Source organism: Falco punctatus, assembly GCF_963210335.1.
Source record: "Falco punctatus genome assembly, chromosome: 5".
NCBI lineage: Eukaryota > Metazoa > Chordata > Aves > Falconiformes > Falconidae > Falco > Falco punctatus.
The window spans coordinates 59,867,956-59,892,970 of NC_137584.1; the positions used below are offsets into that span (position 1 = coordinate 59,867,956).

Below are 25,015 nucleotides of genomic sequence, written 5' to 3' on the forward strand. Positions count from 1 at the left end.
AGGGGGCTGGCCGCGCCTGCGGCACCCCTCCTCACCCCAGCCGCCCGGGGCACCCACCGCCCGCCCGCCCTGTTGTGTTTTAGCGTAACACGGGCAAAAAGAGAAGCGGACACCAAACGTGAAATAAATACTTTACTGAATAGAAGTAAAGGACCGCAACGCTACGGCAGAACCTTCTGCAAAAGCTTTCCCGTGCGGATTTCCCAGCGCGGTTTGGTGCTGGCCAAGTGCAGGTGCCTTTCCCCCACCATCCGCACAGATGCTGTGCAAAACTGCCGTTTGCTGCGGCTGGCGGGAAACAGCGTCTTGCCTCTGCAACTGGCAGCGTTTGGGAACTAAGAATGAAGAAAGAAGGAGAAGAGCTTAAAACTGGTTTCATCTAGTATGATTTTTTTTTTTCCCTGCTAGAGGGGGAATGTTTTCCTTCTTCTAGTTGTTCTTTGAAATTCAGTGAAGGCGCTAGGTAGGCACCTTGCTTATTGAGTGTTTTGCAGAAAGCTGCCTGTCTCCGGGACACCACCGCCTCGGCTTTTCTGGAGCTGCAGCTTGGGTGGATTGTTGTGACACAGTTGTAACTGTAGCTCTTCAGGTCTCGTAACAAAAGTCAGGGAGGGACTAAGTAAAAGAGACTTCCTGTGTTTTAGGAGCAAAACCTCAACAATTTTCTTCCTGGTCCAGCCATACGAAATATAAATAATTATGAATATTTTAAAATTAGGTTTTGACTGACATTTGCATTTATTTCAGTCCCTTGCGGTATGGCACATTCTTTGGGTGTAGGGCAAGTGATGCTTCTGATAGGATTTTAATTTGCTACTTTTTCACTTGTCCTCAGAAATAATTAGTCCCTCTCTGAATTAACCCCAAGAATATCATCCTAATTCCTTTTACCACACAATTTTTATTAGTCTTGATAACCTAAGGGGATAACTAGTGTATCTATTTCTTTTTAACCTTCCATCCACTTGCTTTGAAGTACAGAGAGGGACACAAAGTGCCCTGCTGCAACTGCTCAGCTTACGTCTGACTTATGAGACTTTTCAGCTGGTGCTCAGAAAGCCAAGGAGAATAAAAGCATCACTTGAAATAACAGACTGCCAATTGCTGTTCATGAGGCTGAATCAAGTCCATTTTTTTTTTTCAAAGTTGAATAATGCTGTGTCTCCAAAGTTTGCAGAGAATACCAGCCTTACCAGTGTGTCTCATACAGATATCCATTAACCTAATGTCTGTAGCCAGTCAAACCCTCTTCAACGAATGAGGAATATGCTTTGTGATTGGCACTGCCATGGCACGGGGCAGACGGGGTTGACATTGTGCATAGTTATCATCCATGACTCCAGTTCTATTTGGGAATTGTCCTCCATACAGTAACATTATCAAGTATTTAGTAGTGTTTGCCACCCATAGCCAAACTCTGCAGCCGTGGTCTCACAGAGCTTCATCACTGGCACCCAGGCAGTGGACATGCAAGTATATGCAAACTGACCTTGCCACTTGCCTACTTCATCTGAGATGCGTCATATTAAACCCTAAATGATTTTACCGATACCCTTATGAACTGAACAGTGTCTCCTCTCCCAGTACTGACCAGACTGTTGTCTGCTCACATAGGTTATTTGCAGAAGCCCTGGAGCTTCTGCTGATCCTTCTGGTGCTGGTGCGTGCACAGAGCAGCAGGAGAGCTCCTTGCTCTCTATGCTTACCAGGGCTTGTTGTGTAGAACCAGCCTCATGGACTTTGTGTGATATAAAACTTCTGAAAGTGATTTGGCACCACTGCTGGTAACTGGACTCCTCAAGGACACTTCTCCCTTGCACCTTCTTCCAGACGACACTGCAACCTGGCCCTTGGGAGGCAGCCTTTTCAGGACCCTTCATTATTTAAGCAATCATACCTACACAGATGGCTCAGCTTTACCAGGATTTCTCAACATACTTAGCTAAGACAAGTACCTCGTCTTAAGAAAAATATATTCTTTAACACTTTGCACCATGCCTCAGATGTAAAACAGAGCCTGTTAAAATGTGCACATTCCTTCTGCTTCTTAGGCAGGTTGCCAAAGTCATCACACCCAGTTTTATGATAGTGAGATCCCACCTGTCTGTTAGCGATGATCTGGGAGCAGGAGAAGTCAACGGTAGGAAATGCTACATTATTGACACTTTGTGGGGTGACAAGCTAAAGCCAAAAATATTTTCCATGGCATCTTATGCCCTGTATTTGTTTGTGGATCCTTATGTGAGAGTTGTGTTAATGTCAACAGCAAGTGCCAGTCACCTGATCTATATAAATGCTTTGCTGCAGCTGGAACGCAGATAGCAGTGTGAAATACACTGACCTGGTGTGGATTTTAGGTTTCTGCACAAGAGACCAGCTTGGAGTTTCTTTTAGGCTATCAGTAGGGTTTGAAGGTTTTAACAGACCGTGCAGTCCCCTGTAAAAAGTCTGTGTGACAAAAGATATCTCTGGAGATTCCTCTCTGAACACCCAGGGACTCATTCTCTTTTACACTAAACTCTTTACACCACCTGAACAGTGTAAGCGTAGAGGCACATTTGCATTCTCCATGCAAGGCCTGCTTGAACGCTGAAAATGCTGTGGCAAGACATCCCTGTGCAATGAGTAATGCTTGCTTCCAAAGGCCATCCAGGGTGAATGTGAGACCGCTCTAACCTTCAGCCTTTGAATACAGGACACAAAAACTACCCTTGGCTACCTTCTCCCCCTGTTCTATCGCTGCTTCACATGCTCTCAGGCATTCAGAGAATGAGGCTCTCAGCCTCACTGAGCCTTCGTTCAGTCCTTGCAAAAAAATATCACTTGTTCAGAAAAAAAAATAAAGTCAAACAAACCACCACTGGATGGCCACCAGGCTCCTGTGGTAGAAAAGTCTGACCAAGAGGTTCTCTCATGTGTGGATTCCTAATAATCAATGCCAGGAACTGCTTGAGCATCTAATCACTGCAGCCAGTCACGTAGGGCTTAGTACTCTGGTTACAGAAATGTAGTGAAATTGGTGCAGCTAATGTTTGAAGTCAGGTTTATCTATCCTTCTGCTGTGTTCCTCTGTGGATCTAGCACAGGAGAGGCACTCTTGCTTACACCAATTCTGTTAAACCTATCCTTTCACCATCCTTGCAGTACAACAGCCAAGATTAACATATTACTCTGTAGTGTTTGATCAGTATTTGAGGGGGGTACTATGCTACAAGACCTTCAGATAATTTAGTGGTGACGGTATTATTCAAACATTTCAAATAATTTAGTGGTGACTGTATTATTCAAACATTTCAGATAATTTAGTGGTGACTGTATTACTCAAACATTTCTGCGTTCAGGGCAATGGAACTGCAGAGCATCTTGTACCCATGTGCGCAGCAAAGGGTAACAGTGACACCAGGGCCTGACTGCCCTGGTATGGAAGAAGATGTAGGCACTCAAAGGCATTTGAGGTATTGAATCCCAATGAAAGCCCACATGATTCAAGGTTCTAACTCACTTAGGAATTTTGGTAATCTCTTAGCATTCTGAAACATATAGGGGTCTACTTTTGAATCAAACAAATTGAAAATAATGTGTAGCTGAAAGTAGAAGACATTTTCTTCATTTATGGACAGCAGACTAGGGTATTCTCAGCACATTTTAACCTTGTTTGAAGCCCTGCTGTGAAACTCTGGGCAGCTTTGATCTCAGTGTAATACAGACCAGATTTTAGTAGCTGTTGTGTCAGATGGGATGATGTTGCTTCAGGGCTGTGTGTGATTTGATTTTTGGTGCTGCAGAAAAAACTGATGTCAAACAGGGCAGTAGAATGTCCTTAACTAAAATTATCACATGTCCTCTAGCTGTCTAAGAGATTTGTTGATCCCCCTAATAAAAATAAACCCTCTCAGTGCTGTCGGTGAGTCACAGAAAATCACTAGGTTTACTCTGTTGATGGCCAGGTCTTTAGAAATCCCAGTTTAAACAAGAGATACATGCCTTATGGATAAGACATCTTATTATACAGCTGCACAAGCAAGTGGTCACAGAATGGCCCCAGGTACAAAGCAGTGTATGAATCCAGCCTTGTGCTGTGTAAATACCATGGGAAGGGCTTTGCTGGAACTGCAGATCAGGTGATAGGCAAGGTGCAAGGTAATGCAGGCAGGAGCAGGGAAGACGTGTTTATATCATACCTCTTCTAAGAATATGGCATACCTTAGGCAATGGTTAGGAGCGTGTTCAGCAGGCTTCCTGCCACGGAAAAAGCTCAACCAAAATAATGCCAGGACAGGCTAACATTAAAACACCTGTCATGTTAAGGTCTACCTATGGTGTCTCTCGCTAACTGGTGAAAACGAAGTGGTCATGCATTTCATTCTTGCAGACTCTCTCTTAAGATACAAATTGGTGTGACATGAGATTACGAGAGTCCTGGAAAGTAAGCGCCTGCTAATACCTCATTATGAACTATTAGACATTTATTCAAATTGGTTTAAGCTGAGAGGACAGCTGGTCTACGATGGTTTGAAGAAGGAAGCAAATACTACTAAATATGTCCAGGTTTGTCTTCTGCTTCTTAAAGGCATTTGGGGGGTTGTTACCTGTTGTCTAATATTACCATTTAGAGGACTCCAGTCAGAGGCTGTCCCCTAAGAATTAGCCTGTGCCAAAGCCAGCCACCCTCCTGGCTCCCAGCCCTATTTATTGAAGATGCAGTTATTTTAACTTTGTAACATCAGGCCTTTGTTATTTTAATATTTGTCTTTGCTTTCTTTTCTGTTTAAGAGCAGAAAAATATTTAAAAGCATCTAAAATGTAACAGAAATGTCTGATACCATGTGTCAATTACCATAGCTGTCTGACTATTGTAAAATCAATACAAGAAATCAGCTTTCCAGACTTTCAATTTCAGCATGGCCAAATGTAAGGTCATACACCGAGGAAGAAAGAAATACAGTCTTACAAATAAGTAACTGACTATTTCAGGGGTAATGATGACTCAGAGAAATTTAGAAGGCATATGAATAAGCTGAACACACTAAATTAAAATAATCCTTATGTGCATAAATGGAAAAATAGCAGAGGTTTAAGGAGATTAGGTGACTTGCATTTGTCTTACTGCAACTGATTCTGGAAGACTTGTGTAGATTTGGTGTTCAGAGCAGCCCAATGATAATATTAGTGGAGCAGAAGCACACTCCGTATTAAGGTCCAAGGATTCAGTATTATAACGAAGGTAGGGAAAGATTTTTATCATCAATAAAATTTTACAGTATTAAAGGTATAGGTGATCTCTCAATGTCATATTCTCCTTCTGTAGCCCTAGTATACACCATGGAGGCTGTCTAACACTTAAGTGCCACCATCTGGAATTCAGTGTAATCAGCATAGGAAAAGACAACTTTGCAGTCTGCAGGCCTGGATTTAAGAAACTTCTGGAATAGCTCAATGTACCTTCATTCTCATTATCCATACTGAAGCACTCCATTTGCTGCGATATCCTGAAATCACTCTTAATACCAGCTGAGTTTTAGACAAAAAGTAAAATCAGTTTCAGTTGACTGAATTACAAATTTAATAAAATAACTACTGAATTTGGAAAACAGATGCAAAGTAACAACTCAGCTCATTAACTACCTGCATTTGGATATTCCCAGGGCTCTTCTCTGTTCCGCTCAGCGATGGACTGACAGGACAGCATCACAGCCTGCTGGAGCCATGCTCCTCTGGGTTTGTCTCCTCTAAATCAGAATCTCTCACCTGAAGCAAGCCATCTCCCCTTCAAAGTTCTAAACTAGCAGTGGGTTACAGGAAGTGTTAATGCATCCCCAAGAAATGTCTGAATTCCACACTCTTAACAAATAATTTAATTAGGTTATCAATTGATGAGCCTGTTGCTGATGAAAAAATGCCTGACAGAGATCAGGCAGAGGTGCTTTCGAAATGAAATCTCTCCTGGGTGACCTAGATAGAATTACGCGCCTAACTGGATTAATTCAAGAGTGCAACTATATCCCTGCTTTAAATATTTGTTTGTGACCAAGCATTGAGTCATTTCTGAGTTTTCATGAGTTGAAACATGTAAACTTCCTGGAACACAAAATTCTAGGACAACTTGAAGCATTGCTGGGTTCAATTAGCTCATTACTAGCTTTAAATAGGGACTAGTGCCAAGACAAACTTGGTGGAAGCATTGGTCTGCTTGGAGACAATCCTACAGAAAAAGAAATAAGAGTGTTCTCTTCAGTCTGGCATACAAAACTCCAGTCACTGCAAGTTAAGTCTAGAGAAATTTGTGTTAAAAATTAAGTGCATATTACCTGTGAGGACACTTAATCCCTTGACCAACTTTCAAACTGCCTTAACTAGACTTCCCATCCCTACAAGCTGTAAACTGCTAACAACCACGCTATTAGACATAATGCAGGAAGTAATTCAAAGAAGTTCTGGATTCTGGATTAAGCAAGAAATCACATGAGATGGTCACAACGGGCAAGTCTAAACCAGGAAACTTAAAAATATATCCCACTTGCTGAGTGTGGGTTTGTACTTTGCCAAATCTAGAGTCTAGTATGGGAGAAGATGCAGATATGCACAGAAGGGAAAACAGGCATGTAGTCCCTGCCTGGATAATCATGGGACTCACTTTCCGAACTGTACTGCAGCAAGTGCCAGTGGGGAAGTATAAGTACATCCACTATTCCTTTAATGCTATACATCCATGTGTACGTGTTTCAAAAGGTTTTCCCCTCAGTGTGGCAGTGATGAACATAACCCAGACCCTCTATGTTTCACAAAATCCTTAACTAATCTTGTAGTAGTTAAACAAGGCTTCTAATTGCATCTTCCTCCAGACCTTTGAAACTTTCTTGAGCAGCTGATCAGCGCTGCAGCCAGAGCTCAGGACACCCGGAGTCCAGAGCCAGTGGAGGGTACAGGAGCAGGCAGGCTCACACCCACAGTTGGCCCAGCTGTTCTTCTAAAAGAAGAGCTATGAAGAGGAAACATGGCACGACTTTCACACCCTTAACTCTGACTCATTGTCCTTTTTCTCCCCCACCCTTAAATACACTCCTTACATGTCAGCATTTCATTTTATCCGTTATAAATTTTCCTAGAAGTTTCTACTCGTAATAGCCCATGCTGAAAAGAAAAAAAAAAAAAAGAAAAAAAAAGCAAAGAGTTCAAAGGCTCTCTGAAACTTGCCTGAAAGAAACTTATTTCAGCACTTTCTTATATTGCAACACCACCTCTATTTGCATAAAACCATGCTATTTTTTTTTCTAGAGAAGCTTTCCATCTCACAGTGCTCAAGACAAAGACTATTCAGGGACTGGCTCAAGGGTCTTTAGTGAGTCTGTCAGATAGGTAAGATCTCTACCTGGTATTTGCTGGGAGGAATAGCAATGAACTGTCCTTCTATCATCTCATTTTACAGAACTACAGAGGCAATTAAAGAGACTAGTTTCTTATATTGTGTGTTTAAAGCACTAACAGTTGATCTTGGACATAAGGAGGCACAAGCAAGGGGTTAGCACTGGAGAAAGGGAGTAGATGGATGTGAGCTTTGAACGGTTAGATGAGAAATTCAGCGGGATGGAAGGAATGGGATGGGTTTGTTGAACAATTGAAGCAGAAGATGAGTACATAACCGGTGGTAAGAACAAGCGGGTTCACGCCGCGTAGCTTTCCCGTGAATGCATGTATGGCAGTTTTCCCGTTTTTCACTTCAAGAGCGCTTTTCTTCCATGGTGCGCAGGGCAGTATTGCCCAGCCCCTGCTGGCCTGGAAGCCGGAGGTGGCCTGGGTGGCTGCCGGGGACGGGCCGGCTCGCTGGGCGCTGGGCGGCTGTGTGCGGGGGGCTGCTGCCGTGGAGGGGCTGCTGGGGGCCGGGGGGACCTGCAGGAGCGACAGCTGTGCTGGAGAGCAGCAATTAACGTTCCTGTGAATAAACTGCGTATTTAGCTGACCAGAGGGACACCGGCGCGGTCCGTGTGGCAGGCTCCTCTGAGGGGCGCGCACCCGCCCGCGCTGCAGCGCAGCAGGGGCTGCCGGAGGGGTGCGGGGGCGAAGGGCGGCCCGGCTCACGCCCGCTCCCCGCACGCTTTTGGTGAGCGGTGTCTCGGCGCCCTGTCTCGCCGGGCAGCTCCAGGCGCCGCCGGGGAGCCCCGTCCTTCGTCCCGCGGGCGCCCCGTGGCCGCGGCGCTGCCACAGCTCCCCCTCTTCTTCGCGTTACGACCCCTGCCGAGGGAGGCCCAGGCGCGGCCGCTTCCGAGGCGCTGCGTGCCGGGAGGCGGAAAGGGGCGAGGCTGTGAGGAGGGCGAAGGCTCGGCCCCGTGCCTGGCGCGGGCTCGGGCGCCATCTTGTGCCCGCCGGGCGGGAAGCGCCGGCACTGGGGCCTGGCGGTGGCGGCGCCCTCGGGCCAAAGGGGCGCCTGTCCCCTCAGAAAACCGGGTGCGTTATGAGAAAACTACTTCTGGAATGCTGCTCGGAGTTAACAGCAGTTTACGTGCTCCTTCTTTTTGTTTACGTTGCTGATGTATCATTTCCAGTCATGCCTAAAGGCTCTGGAAAAAAATAAAATTTATAGGAAGGTTAAACCAGTCTCTCACAGATTAGCTTTTCTGCACGTTTTATGATGAGCACTGGATTTACAGCATCAGTCACTGCACAGCAGAGTCCCAGGAATGCAGCACTGGTGAGGACTGCTTAAATCCTCACATCAGGGCCCTTTACACTGGAGGCAATTGCTGAATATATGTTTAATTCAGAAAAGCCCACGGCACCCAGGCTTCGTACTAACAGCTAAAAAAACTTCCATTTTTCTAACAAATGCAAGTCTTGCATTAAAATCAGGAGGTCAGGTGTTAGGACAGGGCAGAGCGGTGGCTTTCAGGCCTACTGTTGCTCCAGCTGTCTTGGGGATATGAATTGGTCCCCCTGGGCTGAGCAGAGAAAGTCAACCAAAATAATGAAATAAAATACCAGCTTTTGGTATTTATTGCTAATTACTCTCTGAAGTAGAACAGCTTCAGGTGGGGAAGATAAAACTGAGTTGTCCCTAAATAAGGTCAAAAGCAGTCATCTATGGCAGTATTGGTACCGCAGCCCGAATCGCAGAGCGGGCGTTTAAATCTGGGTAGGCTAGCAAACCTGACTTAGACACCTGTTTTATGACAGAGTCTACAGGTTGAAAATACTTTTGGCTAGTTCACCCTTGGTGCCCAAGTCCAGCATCTTTCCTTTGCTCATGCAGTGTGAGTTTCCACTGAGAGGTCTGGGCCTCCAGACTGGAGATTATGAGCTCTTGGTGACTGAGCAAGGAGTAAGCTGCAAGGGGCACCGGGAAGGAGTGCTGCGCATCTCCAAAGGGCAGCCCACTGGAGTGGGGAAGCTTCAGCTGGCATTATTTTCCCAAGCTTAACCTAAGCCATTGGAACAGTGTTCTCAGTAACAGGAGATGTCTCCTGTTTGTGATCACCCAAGTTTCTGAATACAGAGACACCAAGGTACTGGACCTTTAGCAAAGCCCTTGAAGTGAACGTCTCAGGTTGGCTGGAGACAGTCTCTCACCAGGCCAGCTCACATCCTCTTTGTACTTTTGCTGTCAAGCAGCTAGTTTTGAGGTCTCTTAAACTGTCTCTGTCCGTTTATTTGCACAAATTACCTGGCAGGTTGAGAATCCCACTAGATGGCAGGGCAGTTTAAGCCCTTGTTATTTCTGACCAAACCGTGTCAGAGGAAGTGCCCTGGGACACCACTGGCCCGTTCTGTGTGGACCTTGGGGAAGCCACATGCACCACGGTGGGTCTGGGGCTTCTGCCCACTGAGCACAGGAAATATAGCCTGTGCCAACCAGGTGGTGAAATCCATGCAGAAATCTCTGTTCAATTCTTTTTCACAGGCTTTATCACACATAGAGCACCAGCAGACAAAAGAGATGAATATGAACTAGCCCAAGTAATTTGCTAAATCTTGAAGTATTCCTCTTTGTATGTGTGATACATAAAGGACATTTGACATACCGATGGTAAAATGTAGTTTAGACCTCTTCTAGCCACTGCTCTGTTGTCATTTTTAACTAATGCAGGTGCAGTTATATTATTTTGTGTGATTGCTACTGTGTGAAAGCTACACAACAGAGAAATGGCCACTCTAGGTCAGATTGTAGGTCTCTATAGCTGAATATGATGTCTTGAATAGTGCAAACATATGATGTTTCCACAGACTAGCCTCCTTGCCTCCAAGCATTTGTGTTCGTGGACTTTCTGAGTTGGGAGAAATTTTCTGTATGATAAGTAACTCATGAAGTTAGATATAATTCACACTGTAGTTGGTATAACACCAATCTTTGTCTTCAGTGACAACTAGATCTAACTTGTATGTTACTGTACTATCAATGATTTTGAAATTTCTTTCAAAATATACCACTTTGCAAACTGTTTCCCACTCATTTCATCCATCCAAGATCAGCCTGTGCAGTATTACATCAGAATGATGGTATATGGCACAGGGGAGATAGCTGCATAAGGAATCATAGCAAATAAGCTTCATTTTAAAAAATGCTTAATTACTTCTCTTAATGTTTCTAAATGAGAACATTCTAATAATCAGTCCCCTATCTCAAAACCCATTTAGTCCTTTATTGCCTTCCAGATAACAAATTGAACTTTCCTGTTTTATAGGAACAAAAGATGTGCCTCGGCATGTTCATCCGCCTCTTACATGAAGGTTCTGATGAAGGGCTGACCCAAAGAAAATTACCTTCTTTAATGACATCTGGAAAAGATTGAGGCCATTCTCTGTAAGCTCAAACTATGTGAATTGTTTTATATATGCACAATGAAGTTACAAGTGTATTTTCTGTCTTTTTTTTTTTTTTTTAATATGCAGAGTGGCTAAGAATGAATAATTGCTTCATTAAGTTCTAAAATTTGGAAAGAGTTACCCTTTTTGCTTGGCACTAAAAGCCCAGGATAGTGTTGTAAGCTGATGAAAAAGATGCTATTACCTGTGCCACACTTGGTGGAATGGAAATTGGGATTAATGCATTATAATACCAGATTAGCCTTAATAGAAGTTTGCTGCTGTAATTTATCAAGGTAGTTAAGTATGTACCTAATTTTAGGCACTAAGTAGTTCTATTGACTTCTGTGAGACTAGTCTGCATTTAAAGCTAAGCATGGTTTAAAATACTCTGCTGATTCAGGGCCATAACTTTTTTACCCTGTGGATTAAGAGAATGCACTGTCATCAATTACCCATTAGCTGAGTTAATGGGAGGGTGGTATAGCCTGGATAATGGTTGAAGCTGGATAAACTGTATCTGTGAGAAATATATTCAGAAGCACTTAATTTGCTCTTTACAGGCTTGGCCAAAGTTTAGTAGAACTATTACCTGTCTTCAAGATACTAACAAAAAAAATGAACCAGACCTTTCCTAGCTTTAGCTATGCTTAAGATAGTAACCCTACCTAAATCCCAGAGTACTTGACAGCATGGCGTTGAGACCCCCATGCAGCTCTGAAGGGGCTAGCTCCTGTCTGGCTGAGTCAAGTGTAATACACAACTAATAAATCCTTCTGGACCAAAGATTATATGGCACAATGTCTCCTGCACCAACCAGTATTTGTTTACACTGCTCAGATATACACAGCTGCCTCAGAACTGGAAAGGTTTATTTGACAAAATCCAGGGCATACCTAGATATTCCTCTTCTATATCTAAACAAACTACAAAAGAGCTCTCCCACACAGCCTAGACTAATAATTGTTTAGACACAAAGTGTACATGCATGTGGCAAACAAGTATTTCTGCATCTGTAACTTGGTTAATCTGCAACTAGATAATGCACAGGCAAATGAGGACTGTGTAGTATGTGACCCACATCTTATAGATCAAACATGGTCATCCTGCTTGTAATTGACTTGCATTTTAAATATGCCTGTTAGTCTTCTTATGCAGTTTTTCTGATTTTCCATTAAAATTCTTCTTTCTATGCAGTGTTTTCTCAATCAGGTTCATACAGCTAAAGTACAAAGTAAGCACCAATTTTGCAGAGTGTTGATCACTGACTAGTTCTAAACTGTATGTCTGTGAGCAGCTAACTCCATGTATGTATACAGCTGTGGAATGGTTTTTATACAGAGTTTATCATGAGTAATTTGCGCTAAATTCAGCTGGTTCATAATAGGTGTTTTAATAGTAAAAAACATCAAAGCATCTTAGGCTAACAAAATACCTACTTGAACTATCTATTCCTGTAACCCAAATTTCAGTGTCTGTATTCTGTGAGAGAAGAGTCTAAATATATCCAGTGCTGCAACTGTGAAATAAAAGAATTCAATATAGGCCATGACCCAGAAGAGTACTTTAGCATATGCTCCACTTAAATGCATATAAGGAATTCTGTTTCGGTAATACTCAGCTACTTGATTTCCATGGGATCATTTTAACTTCTTAAAATTGAACAATTTCAGGTACTGTGATGCTATAAAGAGGGCTGGTATATGAGAATAGGATTGCAACCCAGAACAAGAGTGTGTACCACAACTACAGTTAGCTCCAAGTCCCTCTCCACTGTGGTTTTCAACTCTGGCCCTGCAGTGTCAGGTAGTTCAGTCTCAGACTTTCTAAAGCCACCTGTATTGCTCCAGTGGAGTAAGTTATTTTACCTTTCCAAACCTGAAAGTAATTCTGGGACATTGCACTTGTTAAATGAAAACATGTAAACGGAGGGAACTGAGTGTCAGTTCAGTTGGATAAAACTGAATCCTTTACTGAATGGTCCCCAAAAGACCATGCGTGAGTAAATACACAGTAGAAATGGTAGCTGTGTGGAAAGGCCTCTTACAAGCTCTCTGCCAGCTATAAAAGACACAAATATTTTATGGATGGAATACCAGTCAAACGTGGAATGTACCCATCAGAGATGGTATGACTACAGCCCAGCAGGGGGATTGTGTGGGCAAATAAAAGCATTCACTTGTCAGTGTCGTTTAGGTTTCAAGCAGCACATAAACGGCTGCTGCCCAAGGCTGCTGTAAAGGTGCATGTCTGTACCTGAATCTTAGGTCTCCTACAATAAAGGAGTGAATGCTAAGAATTTTCAGGAGCATGACCTCCATAACAAAACAATTCCTTTCAGCAGAGAAAAACCTTTGCTTAAAAATCATTGTAAAAATCACAATGACTGAAACATCTTCATTGTCAGAAAACAATAAAGCAAAACCCAAACGAAATAAAAGGAATATGTATTATGAGATTTTAAGTCTTGTCACATAGAGGAAACATCAGGGAATCAATAGAAGACAGAAAAGATGATAGTTATTTAATTTCTACAGTAAGATTAAACAATTTTAATCACTTACAAACATGGCTACTTTATTTTAGCTACACATGAACAGCTACAATGTTCAGCCTGAAAACAGAAATGACAGAAGTGGCAAGACTGCTAAGTGTGGGAGAACTGATGATCTTTCATAATCAAATAAGAGTCGAAAGAGAGTTTGAAAACAAACACTACTTTTTAAGTAGTTTAAGAAAAGCTTTTGGAGACAGGAGGAGGAGAAAAAAAGTTGTTTTCATTTCTCACACCTACCTATGTATGCCTAATGAGAACAAAAATCTCAGGAGATAAATTACAGATAATGTCTGTAATCTAATATAAACTTAATACTGCCTTAAGGTGGGGAAAGCGAATACACCTTTGTGTCAGAGAGAAAGAAGGTGTTTTGGGAAATGAAGAAACAGGATTTTTATTCTGAAGTAATCATTAGTTGGTGGAACATCTGCTAGCTATATTACTTAAAACTGTCAAAGAAGATTAGTTAGGATGACTACAGCCATGAGGAAACCCAAAACAAGAGACATATTCTTTAGTTCTCTTCCCATTTGAATGTACAGAACATTGGTTTTGAAGGACAACAGTAGAAAAAATAGTAGTTCCACATTAATGTTATCTAGGTACAAGTGCGTTGCAAAATCTTGTCTGTGCTGCTAAAGTTGCTACTGCACTTCAGAAGAGGTGACACAGGGAAACTGGAAAGTCTGTCGATGGGTTTCATTAATCCAGCAGTCCTCAGGTGTTAGGAATCATTGCTTTTTCCTTCCGCCTCTTGACTTTCCAGGAAGGCTTTGGATGGTGGCACTTCTCCACCCTCTGCTCCTTCATCTAAAAAAAAAAAAACCAGAATTAAAACATTTATAGCACACACATTCTTAGTTTTTTTAATGCAGTCAAATATTTGGGTTTACTGGTTATCACTGTTTGGATTGCCTATTTATTACCACACTCACAGGTACTTTAGAAAGAGAGGTTAACTTGAAAGTTAAAGAACTTGCAGGAGCATCTTCCAAAAGCAATTCCCTATTGAGGTTGATTTGCCTGCTCCTTGCACATGCTGATCAATGTGCCTTTGGTTGTAAGAAGCAGATTGGAGATGACTTTTTATTATTTTTATTCTTTTTTTCTGGGTCATTTCTGAAGTCAAGTTAGAATAATGCATTCCTCTGAGCACTGCTTGGTTTCAGGTACATAACATTTCAGTTTATAAAAAATGCTAGCTACCTGGCTGACCACCTTTGCCAAGAAATACCTAGGCAAATTCACCCCGTCTTCGTAAGATAAGGGGATTTTTTTGTTACTCTGATTTGGAAGTTCACTCTTCCATAGGTTACAGTTGAATGCTTACCTGATTAATATAAGTAAAAGCTGCCTATCATGTGCGGTCATTAGATGGAGAGTTCCACGCTGTCGCTTTTGATGCTCAAATTGTCTCACTGAGAAACAGGAACTACACTTGCCTCCATCTCCTTGCAAAGCACAATAATTTTCACACTACCTTCAAGTCTCACATGGCATTTACCGGTTCTAACAGAATACCCAAATGTAAAATAGGTTTTAAGGTCAAGGAGAGGTCTATTTGGCATACCTGGCTGTGCGGTCTCCCACTTCAATAGTTGTAATCTCAGTGGTACATTTTCAGCTATTTGCTCTGGAGACTTGCCATAAATTATCACAATCAGACAAAAGACTTATATATTTTGCTCTCTACATATCACAGCAAATAGATAACACTGTACACAATTTACCATCTAAAGTTCTTGGCAGAAACCACTTGATGTTGCAAGTCTGCCCAGAGGCTTCGTAATCTTATATTGGTAAATTAAGAACTGGGTTATTTCATGGAATCTTAGAATTACAGAATGGTTTGTGTTGGAAGGGACCTTAAAGACTCTAGTTCCAAGCACCCTGCCATAAGCAGGGACACCTTCCACTAGACCAGGTTGCTCAAAGCCCCATCCAGCCTGGCCTGGAACACTTCCAGGGATGGGGCATCCACAGCTTCTCTGGGAAACCTGTGCCAGTGCCTCACCATGCTCACAGGAAAGAATTTCTTCCTAGTATCTAATCTAAATCTACCCTCTTCTAGTTTAAAGTCATTACCCCTTGTCCTATCACTACTACAAGCCCTTGTAAAAAGTCCCTCTCCAGGGACTTTTCTACTTTTGATACCCCTCAGCATTATGTAGGACAGCACTGTGAGGAAAGGAAGACAGAGCAATGTCCTCAATTGGCTATTTCTGTGTAGAGTTGGAAGTCTAGTATTAGTGGAGTCTTGCAGACAGGGTGGAGAAAAACAGTTTGTCAGAGAAAATCTAATCTCATAGTTGGTAGCACTTAGGTGTGCAACAGGTGCTAATTTGCTACATATCAAGATAGTTATACACAGTCACCTAGAAAAATTTCAACAAATAATAAAGATTATTTGTCACAGCACTAGCAAAACTATCAAGCTGCAACAAGGTCTTTTACCATCTCATACCAGCATACTCTTGATGCCAGTCCCTCTGCTGCCTTCTCCTCATCCAGAGTACTCATTCTCTCTTCTCTCTGCTTCTTCCTCCTCTCTCTTCCTCAGCTGCTCTCTTTTCCTTGGCTGCTCAACCTCTTCACAGAACCAGCCACAGCTGCACCTTGTCTATGTCAGCCAACCCACCGCCCCTGATGCCAGCCCACAGCTGTATATTATCAATGCTAATTAACCCAGCTTCATTCCTCTACAGTTATTGGCAGAATGCAGATTACCAGACATGGGAGATCAGTTGGCTATTTGCTCTGAAACTTCTTGCAGACTCCTCTTCAATCTTTGGACCACCAGTGATACCAATTGACTGTTTAACATGGTTCCAGTATGGCCTTCTGCCAGACCACCCGTGGAAGGTCTCAGCCCTTCAAAACTTAGCACCATCAGAGGATGATCAGACAGGATACAGATGGTCTTCATTTCAGAGTCAGGCTCTCAGACAAACTGCTGGTGCCAAAATCTCTCCTGCTCTTCTCATGAGAATGTTAATTTGGTGTGGCTTGCAGAGTACGTGGAAATTTATATCACATAGCTATGATCCTTGTATATTCATAAAGAATAAAGCAAAGTCTCTTTTCTCTTCTAAACCAGACAAAAGGTATTAGTACATCCTGTTCCTGACCTTTCACTATGACAGCAGCTCACAGCATTTTAGAAAGAGGAAATGTATGATCCAATGAGCATTAGCTAAATTTGAAGCAAGATGGAGAGTCTTCCTCACCATTTCCCATAATCTTCACTGAATCTTTCAGAGTAGAAAAAAAATAGGGCATACTTTATATAGCCACATGTTCCATCTTCTCCACTTTTCTCATTTATCCAGCTTCTTTGTTCTGAGCTGGAAATCGCTTTCATTTTTGTAACAGCTTATTGTTAAAGGCAGAAATAGGCAAAAGGAGATGCCTGTTAGAGCCCTAAGCATTTCACAAACTCTTCTGCTGTCACAGCATTTGAACTTCCAAACTTACTTTCCATTTTGATGAATTCTCCTCATTTTGCTTGCTGTCTCATCAGAAGTTTAACTTTACAACACAATGAGGCTGTAATTTCCGTCTAATACTCCTGGAATTCCCAACCCAAAAAAGCATCCAAGCAGTTAGATTGGACCTAACTGTATCCTGTATTCATTTCCTATTATCACTACTGCAAACAGCTGATAACAGAAACTGCTCCTTCCAGGCACACTCTGGCACAGCTGTATGTCAATGACAAAAGCAAAAGATAATTCCATGCTCTTAATTGTTCTTCAAATGCTGGCAGTGCTAGTCCTTGTATTTGTAAGAAAGCATCAGTACATTTTGCTAAAACTAATGTAGCTGTGTTTCATTTCTTCTTCTTAATGCATTGGATGGGCACCAAGAGAGAATTATTCTGTCTGGAGGACTAAGTACTTATTTTATGCTGTGCTGTAACATTTCTTTTAACAAGACTTTATCCAGGGGTGGGGGGAAACATTGAAGAGAGAAATTTTGCATGCTTTAAAAAGTATATTTTTTCCAACTACTGAACTTTCCAGAGGCCAAAATTAAACAAACATGACAAACTTATCTACAGCTGTTGTATTCTTTTGTGCTTTGTTTAACATGGTTAATGTATTGCAGCTCCCTCAAGGTTCATAGCTCTAAACAATACAAAGGTTAGTTCACATAACGTAGCAATGAGTATTCCAGTGGGTTGCACTGGTCACTTCACTTCCGTAGCTCCTGACGCTAATAAGGATGTAAATTCCCATCTACCTCCCCTTTGATAAGGGAAACAGTTCTCTCCTGCTGAAGCCTGACTATGCCAGGCGGAAGAGCTATTTGGAATAAAAGACCCCATAATACTTGAAAACCAAAGCATTAAATGTTAAGTATCTGTCCTGTGGAATGGATTTCCAGTGCTCCAGTCGCACACACCAGAAGAAGAAAATCTGTAGGGACATACTTTTCATATTCCTAGGGGAAAATCTCTTATCAAAAAAAAGGACTTTTAACTGGACTCTCAAGGCTCCCTGCTTTACTTTGAATGTACTGTGACACAGTGCCCACCATCCTTCCCACCTGTTCTTCCAGATTCTCCCAGTTCCCCTCACTCCTGCCCTGCAGCCTGAGGGTATTTAATCTTGTTGTCTTTCTGTTTTTCTTCTTTATGTCCACCCTCTTTCCTTCACAAAACTTTGTGCCTTCCTTTTGCAAAAGTAATGCATCCTTCCAGCACCCATTCAGATCGTTATTTTCCTCTGTCCCAGATTCAAGCCAGGATGTGGTCATTTGGTCCCTTCTCACTCCTGGAAACATTCTTTCTGCTTGCCCAGCAGTCCTTCATTGGGCCCATGTTGGATTTACATTACAGAATCCCCAACACATGAATATAAATTAAATCAGCAAAGCAAGAACAACTTGTAATCAAAGCGCGCCCGCGCACGCACACACACACACCCCCCCAGCCTTTATGATGCTTTATGAGGCTGTAAACTCAACATCCTGTAATTGCTTCAGGCAATGTACAAGCAGGACATGCAGGACGCATCCTCGGAGCCTGACAATCCCTCCTACAATCTATTTCAGTTCAGATTAACAGACCCTCCACTCCTCAGCACAGGCCTGCCTCCCACTGTGCTGCACCCACACCATTGCTGCTCCTGGATGTGGGACCACCAGTTATCGTGGCATTTGTCACAGCAGCAACAGTGATGGGCATGAGAAGAAAAAGTCACTTCCACACCAGAACCTAAAGAAATAGGTGCAATTCATGCTTAGGGCCAACCTATAATTCTCACTTCATAGGCATTAGAAACCAGACTTATGAATCTGAAAATCCCCCAAAAGTAAAAAGAAATCAAATATAAAGCTGGTGTTGATTAGACCTATGCTAAATTAACAGAGCACCTTATCAAATTAAAGGATGTGCCAAAATAGGACACTGGTCTCAGACAGCAAAGTTGAAACCCTACTAGCAGGAATAAATCACTGTAAAACCCAACTTTTAACGTATATGCCTGAGTTAAAATAGTTGTAATTGGATTAACAGCACAGCTTGCTGTCTTGTTCTAAATGACCTCAGTGCAGGACTAAATACTAATTTATAGCTGGAGTGACGGTTTTCTAAGCTGCCCAGCAATGCAACTGTGTTCTTCCTCAGAGGAACTGGAATTCAGTTCCCAGCACATTTCCCCAGGCTGCTAAACACTGAATCTGTGGGTGGATATGGCAGACTTAGTCTGGGTTAAAATTAACGTGTCTCATCAGTAGGTAGAAGTGGTAACTGCTTTGGAAGTTAATCCTAAATGAAGAAATATTAGTATTGACATCAAAACTGCGTGGTGGCAGAAATCTTAAGGAGAAAGCAAAGGACAACTGCATAAAAATGTCAGTTTCTTGAATGTGCAGCCATTACCTTCTGAAAGGGAGAGCTCAGCCAGTTTGTGTGGCAGGTCTGAAGTCCCAGCACCAGCAGGAGAGCCCAGAATATCTGGTAAGGCATTCCGGCGGCCTGCGCGTCCTGATGCTGCAAAATCTGTGACCACAGGCTCTACATCAGTCATTGCTGACTCCTTTCCTCATAGCAACATCTGCATATGGAACAAACATAGGAAGAAAACAGCTGTAGCCCAGATGGATGCTTATCACCTGCTCAACAATACAATAGCCATAAGGGGTCTTTTGTTATTGAAAGCCATGTATTTCAATACTGAGTGCTCAAGCTTCATATGTACCCCAGACGAAGATAAAAGAATCTCTCTGCATTTCCTTATGTTGCCATTTGCACATCAGACTAGCACAATGAACTGCTCTGTACCTACAAGAAACCTGTGGCCAGGGTCAGCAACAGCCCTTCCTGCAGGTTACTTGTATGTCTTTTTGTGACCTGATCCCTCTTTTTAAGTGGTTGTGCCATACAGCCATTGGGAAAGGAACCGAAACTATTTTGTCATACTGTCTCTATGAAGCAAAGCATGTTTTCTTTATTATGAATCTTGTTTTGATTCTTATTTAGAATCTTGTTTGAACAAACTCCTTTCACAGAGGAGAAAATTATATTAAAAAGACCTCTCAAAAAACGAACAAAAACTCTTCATAACATTTCTTTATCCTGCAGATATCAAACCATTTATTTTCCTCTGCTTCTTGTCAGCTTCAACCTTAGCTTATGTATGTGATTTTTACCTAATAAATAATTGAATCTTGAAAATAACAGAACCAACAGTGTTCTGCTCCCTCGATCCCTGTCTCAAAGCCCATTGAATTGAACAGGAAAACTGCTGCTTTGGACAGCTTTGGACCAGGCATTGAGGCGTTTGCAGGACCACATGCCAGGGCACCAGCTTGACTGAGAATACCTGAAGCAGAAGGAGGTGATACTTAGCTGCAAGTAGCACACGGGGATAGTGCATGAAAAAACTGCCATTAGCAGTTGTATTATTAAGAATCACTAAATACTATCATACCAGAATAATACCCAATAATTTCTGATAATTAACAGAGTATTTTCGGATAATTAGACACAAACTGTTAATTAAAAACAATATTTACTTGCTCTTTATGAATGCAGTTCTGTGTGTAATGTGGGAAAAGGCAGGTTGTCTCTCCGTAAATACAGTCAGTGCTTTGTGCAGGAGAGGTTACAGATGGGGCTGGAGACCAATGTGATGGAAGGCTGTTGGCTTTCAGCTGACAACTGGCTGTATTAGATTAAGAACTGGATAAGGAAAGTCTCAGTCATTTTAGCGTTGCTCATACAAGAAGCAAAGCATCATAGTCTCCCCTTCTAAAATTCTGCTAAGGTTGGAAAATAGCAGTACTCTCATTTCAGGGATAGAAAAACTGAGGCAAATAGAGAGCAAACATGACTTGCTCTGATGTGCAGGAAGGGAGGCGTAGAAATTTGATTACTGATGCTGACCTGGCATTTCGACTGCAAAGAACATTTTCCTTTTCTCCCTCAAAATGCCTTTCAGCTATGTCACTCCAACAAGAATAAATATTTTTAATCTTCATTGTATCTTTGTAATAAATGAATCCTTCTTGGCAAGAAACGAAGGCATGAGTAAAATCTGCAATTCTGAAAGATGACTTGAACATGCAAATAAACCACTTTCTTTAACCAAAGTCAGCGACTGAAAAGTTCTGACCTGGAGATTTAGCAGGAAGTTGCTGTCTTGCATGAAAACAGTCACATGAAGCCCAAATGAATCTTCTCCATAAGTAGCAAAAATATAAAAACTATATACGGAGATTCAAAAATGCAACTTTGAGAAAATATACACAGTATGGGTAAACATTCTCAGTTACATAGAGCATTATACTATGTATGCATTAAAATGGGTGAGGTCACCACTTGACAAGAAATATCAAAATAAAGAAAATGAATCCATATTTACAGACACAGTCTCACGGCTTTTTGTGGGTGTTCATATTTACTTAACTGTAGGTGTCCTAAATATGTTTCTCCTCATGTTCACCAGAACAAGTATAGAGACTGTAAATTACACTTCAGAAAATACTCAGGATCTCCTTTTGCTTATGTTAAAATTTATTCCCAATGTCAAAATACTAGTGTTGCTGCAGTACCTGCCCATTTCATTTCAGCCATTTAGTTGGTGAGACAATAATACTGTTGTAAACTGACTGCTGTTCACATAAAGATCTACAGAATTATATTAACATCAAAACACACCAAACTTTCTCAAGCCTGTCTTGTGGATGCCCACCCCACCCCCGCCCCACCTTGCATGGATGTTTTGGTCCTTAAATGGTTACTTTTTAAATGCAGAAAATTGGCTCTGCAACTTATGCTATATGAAACTACTCACTTCTGAAGTACAGTTTCCTCTTATCCACCTTGTGCGCTTGTTTCAAATCCCTCCCTTTCCTCTCCAGATCATCTTTTTCTCCACTGATATCATATCCTTTCATTGCATAATACTAGATCAACCCAGAAGGAGGATGATGGACACAGTCTGACATGCTTTTATGTTGGTGAATTTTGATTTATGCACTTGATTAAGAAAGCGTACAGAGACAAACCTAGAACATCTGTCAGACAGAAAATCAGCTGATCGTTATCCATCAGTCCAGTGGCCATAACTCAAACGTAGCTATCTAATAATAATAAAAGTACACCACCCTTTATACATGTAGCAGTTATCACTAAGTTTTCACTTTTGTTTTTTCTATACTACGCTTAAGGTATTACAGGCTGACAGGAAGAGTGCGTTCAAAAGTTAAGGGCTACCCACTGTGCTAGCACAGGATGTTCTCTAAGTATATTTTAAAGATGAGGGACTACCCCAGCAGGCTTAGACTTGACATTACAAATCAAAACTTAAGTCCATTTAGGTCCATATAAATAAAAACCTAAGTCTACCTCCAAACATAATACAGATCGTATTCAAAATAGCTTGCTGCTCTACTTTAGATAAATGGCACTTTGTTCTTTAATGATGTAAGAAATTTCTTTAATTTCATTCTGATGCTCTCTTGTAATAGCATTTTCTAAGGCCTACAACCAAGTAAGGATGTAGAGTTTCTTCACTCTTCATCTGTTTTCTACATTAATTTTTTTTAACATATCCATCAGGAAATACCTATCTTTTTGGCATCTTCTTGCATCTGTTATGTGTAGTAGTTTTCACGCTTCCTCAGAAAGTAACAGAGTGTGCACAGCATCTATTTTCCCAGTTCCACTCCTCCTTCCACTGCCAACATCTCCTTCAGCTTCACTGAACTAATTTTTCTGTAGCCTTATCCAAGTTAAAGATACTTACACCTTGGCAATGCCTGCATGCAGTAGCTTCTCTCAGCTTCCAAATTACTGTTGTCATTCTTCTCCCATGTCACTGCTCACCACAATAATGGTGTGCAGCTCTAAAAGAATAGTGACAGATTTCCAGAGCAGAAGGTTCTGCAGATCTCTGGCTCCCTTTTTTCCATAGCAAAACCCAGGCCACCTAAAAGCAGAAGGGGACTGGGTGGAAAACAGAGTTGAGCAGGAATGTAGGCTGTTTCAGAGGGTCAACAGCAGGAAGGCAAGTGGACCTCTCAAAAAAGCTCACGCACTAAAATTGGAGACCGAAGGCTTCGACTGGCATCTTAGCTAGTACTCCATCAGTACTCCATGGCACCAGCCTAACTTTGCAGCTCATTTTTGGGCCATGCCATAGCACTAAGGGATTTTTGGGAGTACTAGGTTAACCTTCTCATCTAGGCCTCTGAAATCCCTGCAGGACCACCCACAATGCACAACAGATCACTCAGGTGTGCAAGGGGGAAAGAAATGCTCTGCTTGTGAAAACTGGCTACAAACAGAAGTGAGACTCTATTACTGTATCTATGAGACATTCAAGTTAAGTGTCCTCAGACAAAGCAATGGCAGGTAAACTACCAGTGGGATTTTCTCTGAAGGAGACAGTTTTTTAATCTTTGAATCTTCTTTGGTTGGCAGCATAGCCAGCCCCTTGTCGGGAAATGAATCACAGAAGCTGGTGAGAATTTATTTAAATAAATGACAAAGGAAAAGAACAAACAAATCTCCTGAAACAACTTGTGTTGAGGAGCAAGGGAAAAAATGCTTTAAGGTGCTCACTTGTGGCAGGTGCCACAGCCCACATGGTCCACATTAAACAGTGCTGTCTCTTCCTCACCCTATCTGTTAGGAAGTAGATAAATCTTCTGATCTTCTACCATCTTATACAGAGACAAAACACTGTTTTTGTTCTGCTTGGAAGGACAAAGTATTCCTCAGGAAATTTCAAAAGGTTTCTGACATTACTATTGTTGCAACTCTGTGCAGGAGACTGAAAGACCAAACACATCACTCCTTGCCACTCAGGCACTTCTCTCAAAAACTTTTTTCTTAGGTCTTACGAATAGTCTCTGTCTGCACTATCAGAGAAAGCTACACCTCCCAAACAGTTCCTTTTGAATGCCCCTTAGTAGGAACAAACTGGAAAGCATGAAATCTTCTCACAAACACCTGAAAAATACAATAGCCAAGTAGGACTTTTAGAGCCAGACTGATTGATTTTATGTCTTGATGGTCTCCTACTGCAAGATGCATTTCAGCATCTTACTATATTCAGAAAGTACTTCAGTCCTTTCAGTTGTGTTTAGTTGTTTTTTATTTACTTGTAAGTAATGTGTTCTCCAAGCACCTTTACTCCAAAAGCCTGTAGGTTCCTAAGTTTCTAAGTAAGGAGAACAGAAAACTTACTGAATTAAATGCTTCCCACTGTGCAACTGAAATGAAAATCACATCTCCTTGCTAGGCAGTTGCCATGCTTTCAAATCCTCTTCTGCTGCGGCTGCATCCTGATAGATTTACCTCCTCTTCCCAAAAATCTCAGGATAGGAACTTCCTCATTATATCTGCCCATGTCATCCTTACGCTTTATCCTAAGGCATTACTGGACCACAGAAAAAAAAGCTAGGAACATTCATGCTTTTAAGGAAGACAGTCCAGAGATTATGATGATGACTAACAGTAACCTGAGCACTCGCATAACGATTTTTGTGAGAAAAATTTATGTTATGTATGTTTTCATGTCAATAACATTTGTAACAGACTTGTAAACCTAGTGCTGGGAAGCACACAGAAAGATAAGGAAGCAGTCTTTACCATATCTATATCAAACAAGGAGTCTCGGTTGTTCGGGGCTTAGGACAGGAGACCATACATTTCTTAATACACAGAAGCAATATAGCTAACTATATGAAAGTTAGAAGTGAATCACTCAGGAAAAAAAGTAAATTTGTTAGCTTTCAGATTTTTCAATACATCAGGAAGTTGAGACAAGAGTTCCTTTTATTATTTCGTGTTAGAAAGATGATGTGCGTTTCCTGTACCAACAGAGATGGCCTCTCTAGTGCATGTCCTCTGAAAAATTCATGAGTTGTTTTCCCATACAGGGAAACTAAATTTTATTCCATCTCAGTAAATCTACAGTGCAGAAGCATATCTGAGTCCTACACCTTCTGTCTCAGTCTGAATGTTACAGCCCATATAACACATGATATTATTTGGATTATATTTGAAAGTTTGGTATATTGTATAACAGGTTTTCAGTTTTGGTTCTTTGCAGTGTACACAGCTGGACAGACATTTAACATATATGTCTTCTGTGTTTCTTCTGCTCTAGATACGTGACCTGCTCTACACTCTTGCACCAGTGACAACAC

At 41.7% G+C, this 25,015-nt stretch overlaps 1 protein-coding gene and 1 long non-coding RNA gene across 13 annotated transcripts in view; one reads left to right on the forward strand and one right to left on the reverse strand.

Moving 5' to 3' along the window:
- Positions 1 to 10: 10 nt before the first annotated feature.
- On the forward strand, positions 11 to 13,534 carry LOC308064066. Its single transcript, XR_013928194.1, has 2 exons — positions 11 to 7,356; positions 10,674 to 13,534. It is a non-coding gene; the product is annotated as an uncharacterized lncRNA (long non-coding RNA).
- Positions 13,295 to 25,015, reverse strand: part of PKIB (cAMP-dependent protein kinase inhibitor beta) — a 55,956-nt gene continuing 44,235 nt past the window's right edge. For 10 of the 12 annotated variants that reach the window (XM_080387943.1, XM_080387942.1, XM_080387944.1 and 7 more), the window contains 2 exons: positions 19,236 to 19,410; positions 13,295 to 14,161 (listed from right to left, as the gene is read on the reverse strand). In XM_080387943.1, coding sequence (XP_080244069.1) covers positions 14,076 to 14,161; positions 19,236 to 19,383 — 234 coding nt within the window. In that variant the 5' untranslated portion in view covers positions 19,384 to 19,410 and the 3' untranslated portion in view covers positions 13,295 to 14,075. Of the gene's footprint in view, positions 14,162 to 19,235; positions 19,411 to 20,371; positions 20,538 to 22,605; positions 22,789 to 25,015 lie in introns of those variants that run through there. The other 2 variants (XM_080387951.1, XM_080387949.1) reach the window with 2 other exon arrangements.